The 17,553-nt window shown below is 48.7% G+C and overlaps 2 protein-coding genes across 3 annotated transcripts in view; one reads left to right on the top strand and one right to left on the bottom strand.

Annotated features, from left to right (window-relative positions):
• Positions 1–17,553, bottom strand: part of CHCHD10 (coiled-coil-helix-coiled-coil-helix domain containing 10) — a 93,890-nt gene that overhangs the window by 14,876 nt on the left and 61,461 nt on the right. The window lies entirely within an intron of this gene.
• SMARCB1 (SWI/SNF related, matrix associated, actin dependent regulator of chromatin, subfamily b, member 1) overlaps positions 710–17,553 on the top strand; it is a 35,606-nt gene continuing 18,762 nt past the window's right edge. Inside the window, exons 1-5 of one of the 2 annotated variants that reach the window (XM_058692835.1) lie at positions 710–991; positions 4,534–4,645; positions 6,347–6,476; positions 10,585–10,722; positions 12,812–12,939. In XM_058692835.1, the coding sequence (XP_058548818.1) occupies positions 899–991; positions 4,534–4,645; positions 6,347–6,476; positions 10,585–10,722; positions 12,812–12,939 (601 nt within the window). In that variant the 5' untranslated portion in view covers positions 710–898. Of the gene's footprint in view, positions 992–4,533; positions 4,673–6,346; positions 6,477–10,584; positions 10,723–12,811; positions 12,940–17,553 lie in introns of both variants that reach the window. The other variant, XM_058692834.1, reaches the window with a different exon arrangement.

The raw sequence follows: 17,553 nt of genomic DNA, 5'->3' as shown, positions 1-17,553 counted from the left end.
ATATGAAACTGTCAGCAGCGGGCCGTTTTTGATCTGCTGCATTGTGCAACCAAACACGGATGCTTTGATGCTTTCATTATTGTTAGCCCCAGTCCTGGCTGTAAGCTCTGCAGGGCAGGCTTATCTAGTTTTGCTCAGCACCCCACGGCTGCACCTGCTGTAGACACAGAGTGCAGAGTTAAGGAAGAGTGCAGAGAAATGGAGAAGTTTCCCTCCCCTCTAGCTCACCGATGCCCCAGCCAAACCAAATACCACCTGGGCCTTGGAATCCTGCCAAGCCTGGGGAGCCTTTGCCCATGCCAACCCCTCACCCAGTGTTGCCATTCTGCCCATCTCCACAGCCGCAGGAACACCTGTGGGCCTGGAACTGGGGTATCTGTTCCTAGGATCCCTCTTATCTACTCAACTACACTGCGTGTTTCGGGTGGTGAAACTGAGGCACAGGTAGCTCTGGCCTCCTCTTGGCCTCAGGCCTCGTTTTGCTCCTCCTCCACTGGGCTGAGTTCTAGTCCCAGCTGTGAGGCTGGAAAAATCACCGCTTGAGTCAGGGCCTCTGTTGCTATTTCTGTTCGTGAGAAATTCTTCGGAGTACCTCCACTTGGGAAGCAGTCTGGAAGAAACGGGTCGCGGTTCCTTTAAGCGGCCCGAAGGGGCGCTCTCCGGCCTTTTGTTAGGGAGGCGGTGGCGCGCGCGTCAGCGTCAACGCCCGCGCTTGCGCACTGAGGGCGGCCTGGTCCTTTGCGGCGGCGGCTGAAGAGCCCGGAGGCGGCTCTAGCACCTGATCTGTCCACCCTTCGCCGCCCGGTCTCGGCTGTTCTCGGCTCGGCAAGGCTCGGCTCCTCCTCAGTCCTCCCGATCCCTTGCAGCTCGGCCTCGGCCGCCCGCCTCCGCCGCCGAAATGATGATGATGGCGCTGAGCAAGACCTTCGGGCAGAAGCCCGTCAAGTTCCAGCTAGAAGACGACGGAGAATTCTACATGATCGGCTCTGAGGTAGCCCGCCGCGCGTCCTCACCCTCCCCAGCCTCGGCCCCGCGGGAGCCTCGGGGCGGGTCTGCTTGCCGGGAGCGCGCGTCTCCATTCATCGCGGCGGGCGGGCGCGTGCGCGCGTTGCGTCAGGGCGGGGTGGGGCCTGTCTGGCTCCGCCCCGCGCACGTCGGCTGTCTGGGATTACTTACTCATTTCGTCTTGGTGGGGGGTCGCCCATTGCTGCCGGGGCTTAGGGCACTGCGAGGAGCCACTGGTTCCATCCTGAGTTGGTACAGCTCCAGCCAGCCGCAGAGAAACGGGATGTTTCGGTTAGCCCCTGGGGCGCCTGGAGGAGAGATTTTGGAAGCTTCGCTTGTATCCCTCCTCCACTGCTGCGTTTGGGATCGTGAAATCTCAGATTGAAAACATGGGGTTTACTGATGTCTCATCTCGCAAAGTGTTGGTTGCCACTTACCAATGAGGAAATAGGGAGGAGGATGGATATCCTGTTTTGGGTGGATAAGGCCCCAGTCCCTGAGCTAGATCAGTTCAGAACCAGTTGACGCTTTGGCTATCTTGAATTTAACTCAGAATTATGAGGAAAGGATTCTAAATATCTTTGATTCTTGACCAGAAGTGACAGCATTTTTTTTTTTTTTTATTTTTTAAAAATTTTTTTTTTTCAACATTTTTTATTTATTTTTGGGACAGAGAGAGACAGAGCATGAACGGGGGAGGGGCAGAGAGAGAGGGAGACACAGAATCGGAAACAGGCTCCAGGCTCCGAGCCATCGGCCCAGAGCCTGACGCGGGGCTCGAACTCACGGACCGCGAGATCGTGACCTGGCTGAAGTCGGACGCTTAACCGACTGCGCCACCCAGGCGCCCCAGAAGTGACAGCATTTTTATGAGTCAGCTGAACAGCTGATTTTAGGAAAACCCTACACCTCGTCCTTCAAAGGGGAGTTTGTACTAAGTCTACTGTTTTTCCAGGTTGCTTCAAACTACCCCTTTTTGATCCAAAAGCAATCCCCAGCTAGTGTATATTCCTTTTTTTTTTTTTTTAATTGTGGGATATGCAGTTCAGATGTGCAAATACCAAGCTGTAGAGTCTTTCCTGTATAATGAGGTAAGTGCCAATCCTGGAGGGATTGCAGTTTCAGAATGCCCAGCGTTGTCTTTCCTTGTAGTGGTGTTTAGTATCCTATGCCAATGTTTCATTCTTTTTTTTTTTTTTAATAGTTTTTTTTCTCCCCTTCACAACTGAACATAGCATGAATGAATGACCCCCTGTGGTTCCTGACTTGTTTTAGTTGGATCAGGTTAGGATACCACTGTTGTCAGTCACTATCAGGACTTTAGTGTTTCCGTTTTTCACCAATTTTTATAAAACAAAAAGGGCAGGATGCAATACGTTTTTCATGTTATGACATAAATGCTGCTCTTCAGATATTACCGGGGAAGTGGAGTCAGTGCCTATCCATGTGCCACAGCTTGGAATCATCCTCATTGACCAGTAGGAAGCTGCCTAAATGTAGGATAGAAGGCACTTTAGGAGTTCCCAAATGATACTGGGCAGATTGTTTAACCTTTAACTGATCTAATGGACAGGAAAAGCAGTCAGTTTGGCTTTGACTTTCAGTGGGTGCTACTTTTGAGAAGGAAGCTTTCATTTATTAGGTGGAGTATATTGAGAGGGAGCATGTAGCCAGATGGGAAGAAGGGCTGTCTGTATCCTGGTAACTTTTTTCATGTGTGGAAGATGCTTAGACTTGATGGCCTCAAGATCTTCCCCGTAACATGCCTTCGTTTCTAGAAGGCTAATTGCAGTCTTCTCTTTCAGCCCTGTTGAGTAAAAACAATTGTCCTGAGACCCAGTCTATAGAGTCCCACATGGGAGAGGGGAGAGACATCTACTCTCTTGGGCCAGGCTGAACCTCTGGAGGTCTGAGAAGGGTTCAAGATCAGGAGGCTGACTCTTGATAACCAGAAGCTTCTGTGACAGCGTTGGGTGGTGGATGGCCTGCAGGTCCCTTCCCCTTGGAAAACAGGCACCATATTCAGAGAGGTGGGTCAGCCATAGCAACACATCCAGTGCCCCCATGCCACATCTGTGGAGCAGCTTTGGGAAGGCATGTGTGATTGCAGCAAGTGCGTGTGTCACTCTTCTCCCCCCATCTGCAGGCAGCTGTGTTCACTAAGCCAGAGTCACAGAGCTGAGAGGACCCTAAGAAATCCCCAGGTTCACACCTTCATTTTACATTTGGGAAACAGGTCCAGAGAGGACACAGGTTGGTTTGGGGGAAACCCAGGAAGGCAAGCTCCAGTCTCCAAAGTTCAGGGGTCTTGGGAAGGATCTAGGCGTCCTGGAGCACTATAGGACCTGTGATAAGTTTATTTATTTGAGAGACAGAGTGTGTGTGAGCAGGGGAGGGGCAGAGAGAGAGAGAGAGAGAGAAGGAGAGAGAGAATCCCAAGCCTGATGTGGGCTCGAACTCAGCAAAGCCTGAGATCGTGACCTGAGCCAAAATCAATAGTTGGACAGTTAACCCACTGAGTCACCCAGGCACCCCTGTGGCCATTCTTCTGTTAGGCTGTTCAGCAGCTCTGGTTGTCGATCATAAAAATCTTTGATTCATGAAAAATGGAGAAACACATTTAATAAACATACTGTGCTGGGTAGGTAAATGGGAAAAATAATAGAAATGGTGCTTCGTGGGGCAAAGTTCAGAATTGCTCAGCATTTGACAGGTGAGTAAGGAGACCCAGAAAAGGGAGGTGATTCCCAGTCACAGGTGGAACCAGCACGTGGCACCCAGTCCACTGGCTGTCCTTTGCCATATGGTCATTTTGACTCGAGTGGTCATTTTTGCAATGTCAGTGAAATAATTGAGTTTCTTTATAAAAACTTTGAGACTAGGTTTCTTTTCATTAAAGAAGTTATACTTTGAGTATCTGTTATAGATAAACCGAAGCTATTGTTTGAGGCAATAGTGATTTATATAGCAATCTGGTGATTGCCAGTAAGTGTTTTTTAAACTCTCGGAAAATTCTTTTGGTGTTCCTGGTTTGAGTTTGTTACTAAACAAAGCAACAGGGGCCATGGGGGAAATTATCCTACATCTGTCTAAAATTAAAAGGCCTTTTTGGTGTTTATGGCATCATAAAAATATCAAAGTCTTGTTCTTAAGATAAAAGAAAGTCAAAGGGGCCTTACATTTCTGGAAAGTGTTCGGGATCCTTAGTTTAAAGTCAGAATCACTTTGAGCGTCTCAGTGAGCTCTGGGGGTCTGCCCCAGAAGCGCCTGGTCAGGCCTTTTGGAACTTAGCCCTGTCGTTAGGATGCAGATGGTACTGCCCCCGCCTAGAGAGGCAGATGTGGGCCAGATGTGCACTGCTATTGAACCCTTGATGTCAGCAGAATGTGTTTCTATGGCTGCAGAAAGCCTGGTGCCTGGAGGCCAGCTTGTGCTCTGTTACTCGGTCGGCAGAGCCTCTGCACCAGGACCCTCCCTTTCTGCATCAAGATGTGACCCTCATAATGAGCCTTCTTGCTTTACCCATAGGTGGGAAACTACCTCCGTATGTTCCGAGGTTCTCTGTACAAGAGATACCCCTCACTCTGGAGGCGACTAGCCACTGTGGAAGAGAGGAAGAAAATAGTTGCATCGTCACATGGTAAAAAAACAAAACCTAACACTAAGGGTGCGTCTTCACGAGGGTTTGTAAACCTGTTTCAAAACCACTCGCTTATGTCATGAAGTTAAAACGTTTTCACTCCAGAGTGTCTTCACTGCAGCCCTGACCTTAGCGTGGCAGGAGCACGTGAGGGGCAGAGTCGCTGCAGAGCACGCTATGCAACTCAGGCGACAAAGCAGCTTCAGGTAGCCAGGGGTCCTTTGTCAGGTATTTTCAGCAGGGCCAGGTTGGGGGGGGGGTATGGGGGGAGCATGAGGGGGGCAAGTCTGGGACAGTAATGGGTGCTGTGAAGACATGTTGGTCTCAAAACGTTTTAGGAATGCTGTGATGCTCTGCCATCTGCCGTGGGCGTGTCGCCATAGTCACCCTCCATGCAGCCCGAGTGGCGGGTGGTGGCCCCAGCTCCCACTCCCCTCTGGGGCTTTCACCGCTTTGCTTCCCAGAGCACCTCCATCCCGTAGCACTTCGTTCTGGCAGCCAGTGTGCTAGAGCTCATGTGCATGTCCCTGCGTGGTGTGCCTGAGGTGTGTGCCTGGGGCTTGGCGGGTGAGCTGCCTGATGCTAGAGAGCCAAGTGTGCTTTGGCTCTTCAGAAGATGCTCTTCAGATGCTCCGAGGGCTCCATCAGGGGAGTCTCACTGTACGTTTTGCTTCGGATGCTATGCGATGTTTGGCAGGTGGCGAAACTGCTTCGACTCGGCTGTGGCCCCTTACAGAGAGCTGCCCTGGGCCTGGGTGAAGACTCTGCCTGAAGCCTTGTGTGTGTGTGTGTGTGTGTGTGTGTGTGTGTGTGTGTACTTCACAGTCTGTCCTGTTTGGTTGTGTCTGTAGGTATTGCTGTGGTCTTGTCCACTGTGGGCAAAGTAGTGGTTCTTTTAATTCAGGAGCCGGGGCTTCTTTTTTTATCTGCTGCTATGACATTGCCACTCACTCGCTTTAAAAAGTCTCCTTTTTATCCTCCCTCTGCCCCCCAGTGGAGCACCAGTCACTAACGCAGTGAGTTCCTAGCTTTGCTTTCCCCTCTGCAAGCCTCAGGTGAAGTCTCAGTGACTCTTCTGCCTTGTGCTTTGGAGATACCTTCCCCATAACCGGTTTGTTTCTCCAGGAGAAGCCAGTCTGGATCTGCAGACAGGTAGCAGCTCTTGACCGAGGTTCCCTAGAAGAGCTGTGGGTCGAGTTGCCTAGAATCTGTCCTGCTTCCCAGATAGCACGTGTTGACTGCACGGTGCCGGGAATTCATGTTGGGTGTGAGGCAGCTCTTTGTAACTCTCTGGGCTCTTGTTTTAAAAGAAAAGTATTTTTCATCTTTCATTCCATCTCTCCACTTTGCTTCGTGTCATGGATTGCAGTTGGTGTCAGACCTCTTCCCACTGGTGGTATCACTCTGGAGCCCCCCCTTTTCCCCGTTGGCCATGCTGCACTGTAGCTGCTGCCCTGTGCCCGGAGCCAGTGCTCCTGGGACAAATCAGTGCAAGTAAATCCCATGGGAGTGTTTTCTCAGTAGGACCTCTAAAGCACTCGGTCCAGATTGCCCTTTTGGAAGAGGCCAGCATTCAGCAGTAGTAAGGTTGACACTCGCTTTTCCCTCCTGCATGTGAGGACCTCGATGTGCTGCATCTGCTGGCTGCTGCTTCTTGCTGCCCCACCAGCAGGGTGACCGCAGCGGTGTCTCTGGTTACAGATCATGGATACACAACCCTGGCCACCAGCGTGACGCTGTTAAAAGCTTCAGAGGTGGAAGAGATTCTGGACGGCAATGATGAGAAGTACAAGGCCGTCTCCATCAGCACGGAACCCCCCACCTACCTCAGGTAATGTACTCCCAGCCAGGGCGTGCTCTCAGGATAACACCCACAGATATTTTTCTCATACCCTAGAACTAGTTGGGGTTAAATTGAACCAAAATACCTTTAAACACTTCACCTGCTGTGCTTACAAATTGTCTTAGCCAGATTGCCAAGTTTCTTGTGTGTCTGTGGAATTTCTAAGACACGAAAGCCAAGTCTTGGGTTCTGGAAAGTCATTAGAAGTGGTTTGAAAGTGGGACTAATCTATCAGAAAAATGAGTGGCCCAGATAAACTCCCAAAAGAAACGAGCAATAGATCTTAGTGTGTGAGCTTAGAACCTTTAAAAAAGAGTATTTACAGTAATAATTAGACAAGTAATTGAGAGGTGATTATGTTGTAGAGTCTGTTCATTCAGATTTATTTTTTTAATTTTTTTAATTTTTTAAAAGTTTATTTATTCTGAGAGAGAGCAAGGGCACACGTTTGAGCAGGGGAGGGGCAGAAAGAGGAAGAGAGAGAGAATCTCAAGCAGGCGCTGCACTGTCAGCACGGAGCCTGATGTGGGACTCGAACCTATGAACTGTGAGATCATGACCTGAGCTGAAACCCAAGAGTCAGACGCTCAACTGACTGAGTCACCCATGTGCCCCTTTTCGTCATTTTCATAGGTAGTTTTCTTTGGTTTTGATTCATTCAGATTTATAAGAAAAACCTGGATACCCCAATAGCTAAATAGGTAAAGGGTGGGCCATCCTGGAAGCATAAGGAGTAAACAAATAAGGAGATGATGTTTGTCCTCGTGTAACATTAAGAATTCAAAGTAAAACAGATAAGCAACTATCGACATAAAGAGTTGGGGAAGATACAATAGAGCTGGCACGCAAGCACCCTGCACAGGCTTTGGTACACGGGCATGGTCATGACATCAAACCTGTTTTCATTGTCTGACCCATTAATTTCACCCCTAAGAATCTGTCCCAGACAAATAACTTCAAAGAACACCACCACCAACAGAAACTATTATATGGTAGGAGGTAGCATTGTGAGTAATAATGGACAGTATGGAGCCACTTGAGTGTTCAGCCTTAGGGAGAGGCTGACTGAGTGAAGATACAGCCAGCTGAATAGACTAAGGTATTACAGAGTAGGATATAGACCAGGATAGACTAGATCTTGGAAGCAGGTAGACTGGATAGATAGGTAATTGTTTATGTCATAACTAAGTAGACCCTGCGGCAGCCAGAAATGTGGTTCGCCTGAGTGATGTGCAGAATATCTAGAATGAGTGCATTTACATGCACAACACCCCAGGGGCACTGAGGAGGAGGGAGAGGAGGGTTATTGTTTCAAGTGATGTGGCTATGGAAAAATCATTTCTTTCCAGATTTTCTTTCAATTTTACTATTGAATTGTTTTCATAATCCTCCCCACAACCCCCATGTAAAGGTGGCCCACATCCAACTTGGCCAGTGTTATAGATGTGTGCTCTGCAGATTCCTCTTTCCCCAAGGGATGCGGTAAGAACATAAGGATGGCTAGACTTTCCTAGGGAAGTGGCAGAAGAAGTGATGTACATATGGCTGGGGCTTTCAAGTCTGCACATGTCAGCCAGGAACCTTTTATGGTGCAATAAACACTTCTTGATGATCATGTCATATGAAGAACAGCTGACGCAGGAGAGTACTGTTACCCCAGAGGTCAAAACTACATTGACAGTTGGGCATTGAGGTTCGCGAGAAGCTGCTTTCATGGGCTCTGTGCTCAGGAAGCGCCTTCCCACTGCCCAGTCAGCCCCACAGGAGGACCAGCACCTCCCCTCCTCATCACTGGATAGGCTAGGCAGAGGCTGGATGTCCCCCTCCCTTGGGCAGACCTACTTGTAGCAGAAGAAAGGTTGAATTATGTGACCCAGATTCTCGGATTTGGTGTATGACATACTCACTGTGTCTGACAGAACTTGCACTCTACTTGAGATAGTTACCTGACAGAGGTTTGGCAGAATAGCCCAGGCCTGGTTATGAACTAGATCACTACAGAGATAGGGCAGGAGTTTTTAGGGTGGAGGGGGAGCCTCAGTGCCAGCTTTAGGAGGCTCAGAAAAGAGGTGGCAGTCTAGACCTTAGGTTCCCAGATACGGGCCCAGCTACATTGGCATCACACATGGAAGTTGTAAAGAACCCATATTCCTGGGCTCAGAAAAGAGGTGGTGGTCTAGACCTGAGGTTCCCAAATATGGGCCCAGCTACATTGGTATCACACATGGAAGTTACAAAGAACCCATTTTCCTGGGTCCTCTCCAGAGACAGGAGTCCCTTGGTCTAGGTGGAGCTCAGAGCTTTCCTACTTGAAATTTCGCACTCTGAGGGAGTCTGCAGCCAGGATTCAAAACCACTGGCCCAGTAGCTCTAAGCCCTGCCCAGATTAGTTCCAAGTTCCTCCTTTTCCCAGGCCTCTGGTATTGGTAAAGCTGGTCATAAGATCTGAGCAAGACTTGGGTACAGGAGACTTGATTGAGTCCCACCATTTACAGTTTGGTACTGTAAATCTCTCCCTGCCCCCACCCTCAGTCAAGGGGTGCTCTGGGACCACAGCATCTGAGGTGCAAGTGGTCACAGCTTTAATTTTTTTTTTTTTAATGTTTATTTATCTTAGAGAGCGAGTGAGTGGGGGAGGGCAAAGAGAGAAGGAGACACAGAATCTGAAGCAGGCTCCAGGCTCTGAGCTGTCAGCACAGACACAGGGCTTGAACTCATGGACTGCGAGATCATGACCTGAGCCAAAGTTGGACACTCAACTGACAGCCACCCAGGCACCCCAGTGGTTCCAGCTTTAGAAGAGAAAAGAGTCAAAGAGCCTGGGGCCTGGGCAGGTCATGGCCACTGCTTCTGGTCCTCACCACCACATGGAGAGAATGACTGCAAGCCACATCTCCTCATCCCTTCTGTGAGGACAGTGAGGGAAGGGAAATTGAGTGGTTGCTGTCACATCCTTTAAACTGTAGCAAACAGTTATGGAAGGAGATGTGGTACAGGTGTTGGGGATGTAAAAGTGAATGACACACAGCTGCTGCCCTTACAATGCTCAGACTTGTTACGGAAGGCAGCGTCCGAGGATGATAAAATGATGTGCAGAGCATAGTGGGAACCCGAGCGCTTGCCTTTCAAAGCCAGCACTGGAGCTTCAGATTAAAAAAGCCTTTTGGGGGGTGCCTGGGTGGCTTGGTCAGGAGAGCATGTGACTCTTGATCTCAGGCTTGTAAGTTCGAGCCCCATGTTGGGTGCAGAGATTACTCAAAAATAGAAATCTTTAAAATAAAAAAGCCTTTTGGTATTTTCCTAGTAGTAAAAGCAACCTGTAATTTGGACAGAAGAGTGAACCCTTGATGGTATGTGGGTTACTTAAACTACTTTGAGCCTCACTTTCTAGAAAGTTTTTACTAACCCAGCTTCTCATACCCTACTGGTCTGGACCCCTGCAAGGCAGAAGCATTATTGAAGTGTTATACTCTGGCTGGCCCATATATCTAAAAGAATGGTCTGATCTTGTCTCTCCCTTCTTCAAAGTCCTTGGGGACTCCCAGCTGCCTGCTGAGTACAGTCATTTCTCATGGAGCACACCTGCCCCTAATCGGGACCCTCTCCATGTCCGCCTCTCCAGCCCTAGTTGAGGCAACAATCTATCCGTGCTTCCTCTCTTCTGCCGGCCATGCACTTCCTGAAACACCCTCCCCGTTCCAGTTGTTCCCCATCCCTAGTGAGCCCCAACTCCATACTTAAGGCTCTACTCCAGGGTCTGCTCCTCTGGGAAGCTGCTTCCTTGTGCACATTCTCCGCAAGAAGGGAGAGTGCATTCATGGAGTCATGCCTGGCACATAGCATGTTACACTGTGACTTGTGCACTGGGCTGGGGGCTGCTCTGCTGTGTTGGGGTCCCCTCTGTACCCTTCCCCTAGCCTGGGTGCCTGTGAATGGGTGCCAGTGGGCGCCTGAGGAGTAGACACGTACAGAGTCTAGGGTGCGTAGTGCTCACCACCGGCGGGGGTGCAGTGGGCATCCATTGACCATGACTTAGAGCCTGATGGCCAGTATCGGGCTCCTAGACTGAGCAGGGGCATTTCTCACGTCTCTCCAGGGAACAGAAAGCCAAGAGGAACAGCCAATGGGTGCCCACCCTGCCCAATAGCTCCCACCATCTGGATGCTGTGCCCTGCTCCACGACCATCAACAGGAACCGCATGGGCCGGGACAAGAAGAGAACCTTCCCTCTGTGGTGAGCACGCCTCACCCTCCACTGATTCTGCCTCAGTCCTCAAACATGTTTTAGCCTCTTCCTCTCCTCTGCCTTGACCTTGTGTTTCCTAAAACACGCTGCCTTCTTGAAACTGTTCCCCCTTGGCTTCTAGGACAGCTGGTTTCTGGCTTGCTTCAGTTCCGAGCTCTGCCTGCTTTAGTGTCCCTGCTGTCTCCTGTTTCCCAGTGTCTCCAGTGCTCCTGGAAGCACTGGAGATCTTATCTTGTGGTTTCAAACGCCATCCCACTGAGACCCCACCATTAGTTCCCTGTGGCTGCTGGAGCAGATTACCACAAATGGGGGGCCTAAAACAACACAAATCTATTTCTCACCGTTCTGGGACCAGGAGTTTCCGTGCAGCAAAATCAAGGTGTTGGCCAGACCCCACTCCCTCTGGAGGCTCTCGTGGTGGGGCGGCGGGACAAGCTGTTCCCACCTCTCCTGGCTTCTGGTGGCTGCCGGCATTCTGTGGCTTGTGGCTGCATTAACAGCATGTGCCTCAGTGGCCACACGGGCTCCTCCTGTGTGTGTGAAACTGCCCTTCTCTTAAAGGACGCTTGTGTTGTGGTTTAGGGCTACTTGCATAATCTCCTCCTAAGATCCCTAATTACATCTGCAAAGTTCCCTCCCTCCCTTTTGCCATATAATGGTCACAGGCTCCAGGGATTAGGACTAGATATCTTTTGGGGGGCATTTTTCAAGTTCCCACCCCACTATCATCTCTGCAGCCTAGCCTCACCCCTACACGCTGTCCTCAGGTATCTCACACACTGCTTACAGATTCCTCCATCCTGGGACATAGTAATCCCATCCTTCCTGCGCTCAGGCCACAACCCTACGACTCTTCCTCCTTCTCCAGCCACAGAACTAGTCTCAGCAAATTCCTGCCTTCTCAGCCTTCCACGTGTCCAGAGTTGGACCACCCTTGGCCAGCTCCTCCTAAGATGTGGGCCCCCTCACCCAGGGCAGATGGCTCCTCTCCTGGACGCAGGTCTTCCAGATACCCCGTCACATGCCCACCAGGGCTGGAGTCCGTGTAGTGGCCCCTCCTCTCTGGCCTAATCCCCTGCCACTGTCACTCTGCATCAGTCATGTGAACCTCTTCACTGCTTTCAGAGCCACCCAGAACACCCAGAAGCTTCTGCCTTTATAGTTCCCTCTGCCGAGAGCTCACTCCTTACCAACATCCTCATGACTGACCCCTTTTCGCTCTTCCCTCCCTTCCTTCCCTTCCTTCCCATCACTGGCTGACTGTCACTTCTCAGAGCTGCCTCCCCTTTGGTAGAATGGCTGCTCCTGTCTCTGGCACTCCTGTCCCTTTCCCTGTCCATGTTTCCTAGAGCATTGGTGTCTGGCATGCAGTGTGCTTTCCTTGTTTGTCATCTGTGTCCCTCCCAAGAGTAATTCTCAGCCTGCTTTATTCCACTGACACCTTTAGGGTCCCCTTGCCCTCCAGCGTTCCCTCCATCTCTTCCCTGGCATCTTCCCTCTTTGTCTTCCTAAAATACAGATATGACCACGGGACTGCCTTGCCCTGGGTTCTCCTGGGGCTCCCTCATGGGAGAGGCTGGATCCTGTAGCCCAAGATGGAGAAGTGTGGGCACTGGGACACCCATGCTACTCCCCACCCCCGCAGTCTGCACCCCATCTTCTGTGCTCTGGCTGTGCTTCCTCAATAGTTCCTCACCTCTCCTGCACCCCTTGGCTTTTGCTCAAGTATTTCCTCTTCTGGAGATACCTTTTCTTTCCTAGTTACCAGTGAAAGTTCTGCCTGCTTTGGGGCTTAAATCTCCCTCTTAGGGTATGTCTAGGTCATATCCCACTGCCTAAGGCTGCAACTCCCTCTCCCTTCCCTGTGTGTCCTTGAAGTATGGAGCACTGCCTCTGTGACCCCAGGACCCCTGCTTGCCTCATCTCTGCTGTCTCAGCCCTTAGCTGACAAGTCCCCATAAAAAGTGGGCTTTTCCCCTTCGGCCAGGTTTGCAGTGACAGGCGGTGCAGGGAGGGAAGCCCTGAGCATGGAGACCCATGGCACTCCTGGCTGACTGTGCTGCCTCTTCACTTCCAGCTTTGATGACCATGACCCAGCTGTGATCCATGAGAATGCCTCCCAGCCTGAAGTGCTGGTCCCTATCCGGCTGGACATGGAGATCGACGGGCAGAAGCTGCGAGATGCCTTTACTTGGAACATGAATGGTACGTGGGAAGCTGGGCTCTGCATGGCCCAGGCCCAGCTGCTGTGTGAACAGACCTTTTTCTTGCCTGTTGCCTGCTGTGCTGGATCCTGGACTCTAGGTTCAAATCCTGCTTTTGCCACCGTTTCCTGTGGGCTGAGCCCGTGAACCTCAGGTTCCTCCCTCCCCCAGTGAGATTGGGGGGTCAGGGGTCAGCCGTGATGCAGGCTGTCGGTCCACAGAGCTCGATAATGACCTTGATGCTGCTCAGACCGGTTCTGCTGCCTGACCGCCTGCACACCACCCTTCAGCCCTGCCCACCCCTCTGGCCTCTCACGGTACTGCGTGTGCAGGCTTGTCCCTCTGTCATCCCCATGAGGTCTGCCCTCACTCTCTGCTCTTCCTCTTTTTGTCCTCGCTCTGTAAGTCCCAGGTCAGATGGTTGCTCTTCCCTGGTTCCCAGAGTCCGAGCGTGACTCTGCAAATGAACCAGAGAAAGCACAGGAGACATTCACCATAACACTTAGTCCTTATCCCATCTAGGAAAGAGGACTGTAGGAGTGTTTATTGTTTCTTTATTGCTTTCTTGAATCTTTCAGGCTTTTTACAACACATTATTTATATTCAGACCAAAACCAAATAACAACACCCCAAAGAGTATCATTTTTAAGTGAAGAAAAGTTTAGAATTCCCAGAACCTCACTGCTGCTAATAGTTTTTTTGCCAGTCACTTCCACATGCAGATGTATTTAACAGAGTTGTAATTGTAGTGCAAATACAATTTTTCTTCACTTGTAAGTGTCTTCCTGTTTTCCTTGTTTTTCATAATTGGTGCACAATTTTCTGTTGAGTTGTGGTGCCTTAGTTTACTAGAACTCCTTCTGCTATTAGATGTTTCCATGGCAGAAAACATAACGACTTACAGCTTGTTTCTCCCACAGGGGATTTCCTCAGGGAGGAACGTGTGTGGTTGTTGATACGTGGTTGCCTTAAGCTTTCTGGAAGGATTAGGCTACTTCCTTTGCTCATCTCCTGGCACTTGGTGTGCCAGGCCTGAGTCCAAGGGCCTCTGCCGAGCCCTGGGAATGAGGCCTGAGAGCCGAGTGTCTGTCCTCCAGGGTTGACAGGTTAGCTGGCGAGAGAGGATGTGGCCAAAGGGAGATGTGGTGAGGGGTTTCCAGGAGGTTGTATTGAGTGTAGATAGGGCAGGTGTGGTGGTGATACTCCCAACTCGGGCACAGGACAGCTCATGAGTGCCAGGCCATGGCCAGTGCTGTACATCCCCTATTATACCACTCTGTGCTTAATCTCAGCAGGCCTGTGTTATAGTTAATTCATCTCTCTCTCTCTCTCTCTCTCTCTCTCTCTCTCTCTCTCTCTCTCTCTCTCTCCATTTCAACCCCTTAGGTCAGGGATCTTGTTTTTTATTGCTGCTTTTCTTAAGGCATTTGGCACAGAACCTGGCCATAGATCATAACATAGGAATTTAGTTGTTCAGATTGACTCACTATGTGTATTACCTTGTTACTTTCCTTTCAATAACACATAAAAAGCCCCAACTATTTATTTAAACTTCCACCCTATTCCAGAAGGAGTAAGGCATCTTACATGAGAACTCTTGGTACAAAAGAATAAAGCAAATGCAAAAGGTGTGGTTAGGAAGAATTGGGTGAAGGGGAAAATGGAACAAGAAGATACAAAATGAAGTGAGTGCTCTGGTTCATACTCACAGTTCAGTGGGCATATGTTGCTAGGGGAGGGCATGATGCCTGGCCCTTTAGAACCGGGCAGAGACAGGATGATCAGTTCTGCAGTTCTCAGCGTGGTCAAGGTGAGCAGCCGCTGGTGGCTCAGAAGCAGCATAATCACACATAGCATTTGAATTAGAGAGAAGCTTTCCCCCTGACCCTCAAGAAGTGGACACAGTATAATGCAGTGAAGACCTGCATCTGTCCAGGAACTCTGCCATGAGCTTCTCCAAGCTGTTCCCCAAAGGAGCCCTTACATAACATTCCATATCCCAGTAAGTGTAATTTGGTCCAGACACTTGGAGAACCAAAATAATTTTGTTCTGTGAACTCTTCCTTAGTGGTATTTATGTGATTCTTGGGGTGCCTGGGTGGCTCAGTTGGTTAAGCATCCAGCTCTTGATTTTGGCTCAGGTCATGATCTCATGGGTTCATGCATTTGAGCCCCACATTGGGCTCCACGCTGACAGTGTGGAACCAGCTTGAGATTCTCTCTCTCCCTCTCTCTCTGTCCCTCCCATGCTTGTGGGTGCGCGCTCTCTCTCTCTCTCTCTCTCTCTCAAAATAAATAAACTTTACAGGCTGTGATTCTTAACTGGTGGTTAGGAAGCCACGCCCCTGGCATGGTAGTTAAAAGCACATGTTCAAAATTGCTGGTGATTTTCATAGTCCTACCTAATTTACTTTGAAATGTCAAGTAACCTTAAAGGTGAGTGTGAGACTCTTTATCACAAAGGGTCCTAAAAATGTTGAGCAGCATGAACGAACTACATGTCCTTCAGAACCAGGACATTCTTCATAACCAGGATTTGTCTCCAACCAGCTTTTGGTAGGTATCAGTTAACAGTGAGTTCAAGGTTATCTTCTCTTAGAAGGACATGAAAGAGAGTTTATCTGAGTTGCTGGTGAATTATAGCATCATTTGTCTCAATAGCTAGCCTCCTTGGGGTGTGTTAAAATTCTCCAGGAAGAACGAGCTGCTGAACAAGGACACATCGATGCCAGCTTGGCCCCAATGGGGGCAAGGGAATCCCAGAGCAGGGCCAGGAACTGCATCAGGAAAAGGGGTGGAATCTGCTCCTGCACACAGGCCAAGGGTGACCAGGGCCCTGCTGGTTAACACTACAGGGCATGGCTACAGGAAGCAGGTTCTAGAGATATATATCCACATGTTCACTTTGGATGCTTAAAAACCCCAAATGACAGATTCAAGAAGCTGAGTGGATCTCAGCAGTATAAACCCAAAGAAGTCCATGCCAAGATGAATCCTAGTTAAACTTCCAAAAACTAACACAAAAGATCTTGAGAGCTGAGAAACATAACACCTGACTTCTAGAGAAAGACCTGGAATAACTGCTGATTTCTCATCCGAAACCATGGAGGCTGGAGGACATGGCACATGGTTTTTCAAGCACTGAAAAAAAAGAACTGCCAATCTCGAATCTTACACCCAGTAAAAATATCCTTCAGAAATGAAGGGGAAATCCTCAGATGATGGAATACTGTCACCTGTAGACCTAACCTAAAAGAAGGGAGATAATAAAAGAAGAAACCTTGGAACATCAGGAAGAAAGAATATGATAAACAAAACTACATGGGTAAATACGATAAGCTTTCTTTCTCCTTTTAAGTTTTCTAAATTATGCTCAGCAGTTGAAGCAAACCTGATAATGCTGTCTGATGTGGTTTTAAATGTATGCAGAGGAAATATCTTACTATGTTTGAGAAGTCAGCTTTCTGTACTTCACTTGAATTGGTGAAAATATATACATGGACCTGAATGAAAGTATCACATACCAAAAATTTTAAGATATAGTTAAAGTAGTGCAGTTTGTAGTATCAATTTGTAAAGTAGGGTAATTTGTAGCATCAGTGTTTATATTAGAAAAGTAGAAAAGTCTCAAGTCTGTAATCTAAGCTCCCACCTCAAGAATTGAGAAAAAAAGCAAAATGAAGCCAAGCAGAAGGCAGGACATAATAGAGCAGAAGTCAGTGAAATTGAAACTAGAAAATGATGGAGAAAATTAATGAAAACACAGCTGATACTTTGAAAAGATCAGTAAGGGGGTGCCTGGCTGGCTTAGTTGGTGGAGCATGTGACTCTTGATATCAGGGTTGTGGATTTGAGCTCCATGTTGGGTGTAGAGATTACTTAAAAGTAAAAAAGAAAGATCAGTAAAATTGATAAACCTAGCAAGATTGACAACAAAAGAGAAACAAAAATGACCAAATTCAGTAACGAAATGGGCTATCACTACAGACCCTGCAGATATTGAAAGGGAGTATTACAAAAGCTCTACCCACATAAATTTGAGAATTTAGACAAAGTGGATCAATTTCTTGTAAAAAAACAAGCTACCACAATTCACTCAATATCAAATAGATAGTTTGAGTTGTCCTATCACTACTAAGAAATATGATTCATAGTTTAAAACCTCCCCAAAAGGAAATCTCCAGGCACAGGTGGTGTCTCTGGAGAATTTTACCAAACATTTAAAAAAGAATTAGTATATTGGGGCGCCTGGGTGGCTCAGTCGGTTGAGCGGCCGACTTCGGCTCAGGTCATGATCTCACGGTCCGTGAGTTCAAGCCCCGCATCGGGCTCTGTGCTGGCAGCTTGGAGTCTGGAGCCTGTTTCGGATTCTGTGTCTCCCTCTCTCTGACCCTCCCCCATTAATGCTCTGTCTCTCTCTGTCTCAAAAATAAATAAATGTTAAAAAAAAATTAAAAAAAAAAAAAAAGAATTAATATAAATTCTCTTGCAGTCTTCTCCAGAAAATAAAAGAGGGAACACTTCCCAGTAACATTTTACAAAGCTAGAATTACCTTGATCTCAAAACTAAAGACAGTACAGAAAAAGTAAACTATAGACCAATATCCCAAATGAT

The sequence above is a fragment of the Neofelis nebulosa genome, chromosome 11 (assembly GCF_028018385.1).
Source record: "Neofelis nebulosa isolate mNeoNeb1 chromosome 11, mNeoNeb1.pri, whole genome shotgun sequence".
Taxonomy (NCBI): Eukaryota; Metazoa; Chordata; class Mammalia; order Carnivora; family Felidae; genus Neofelis; species Neofelis nebulosa.
Note: the sequence above shows the minus strand (reverse complement) of the source record. Positions and strands in the feature narration are given on the sequence as shown.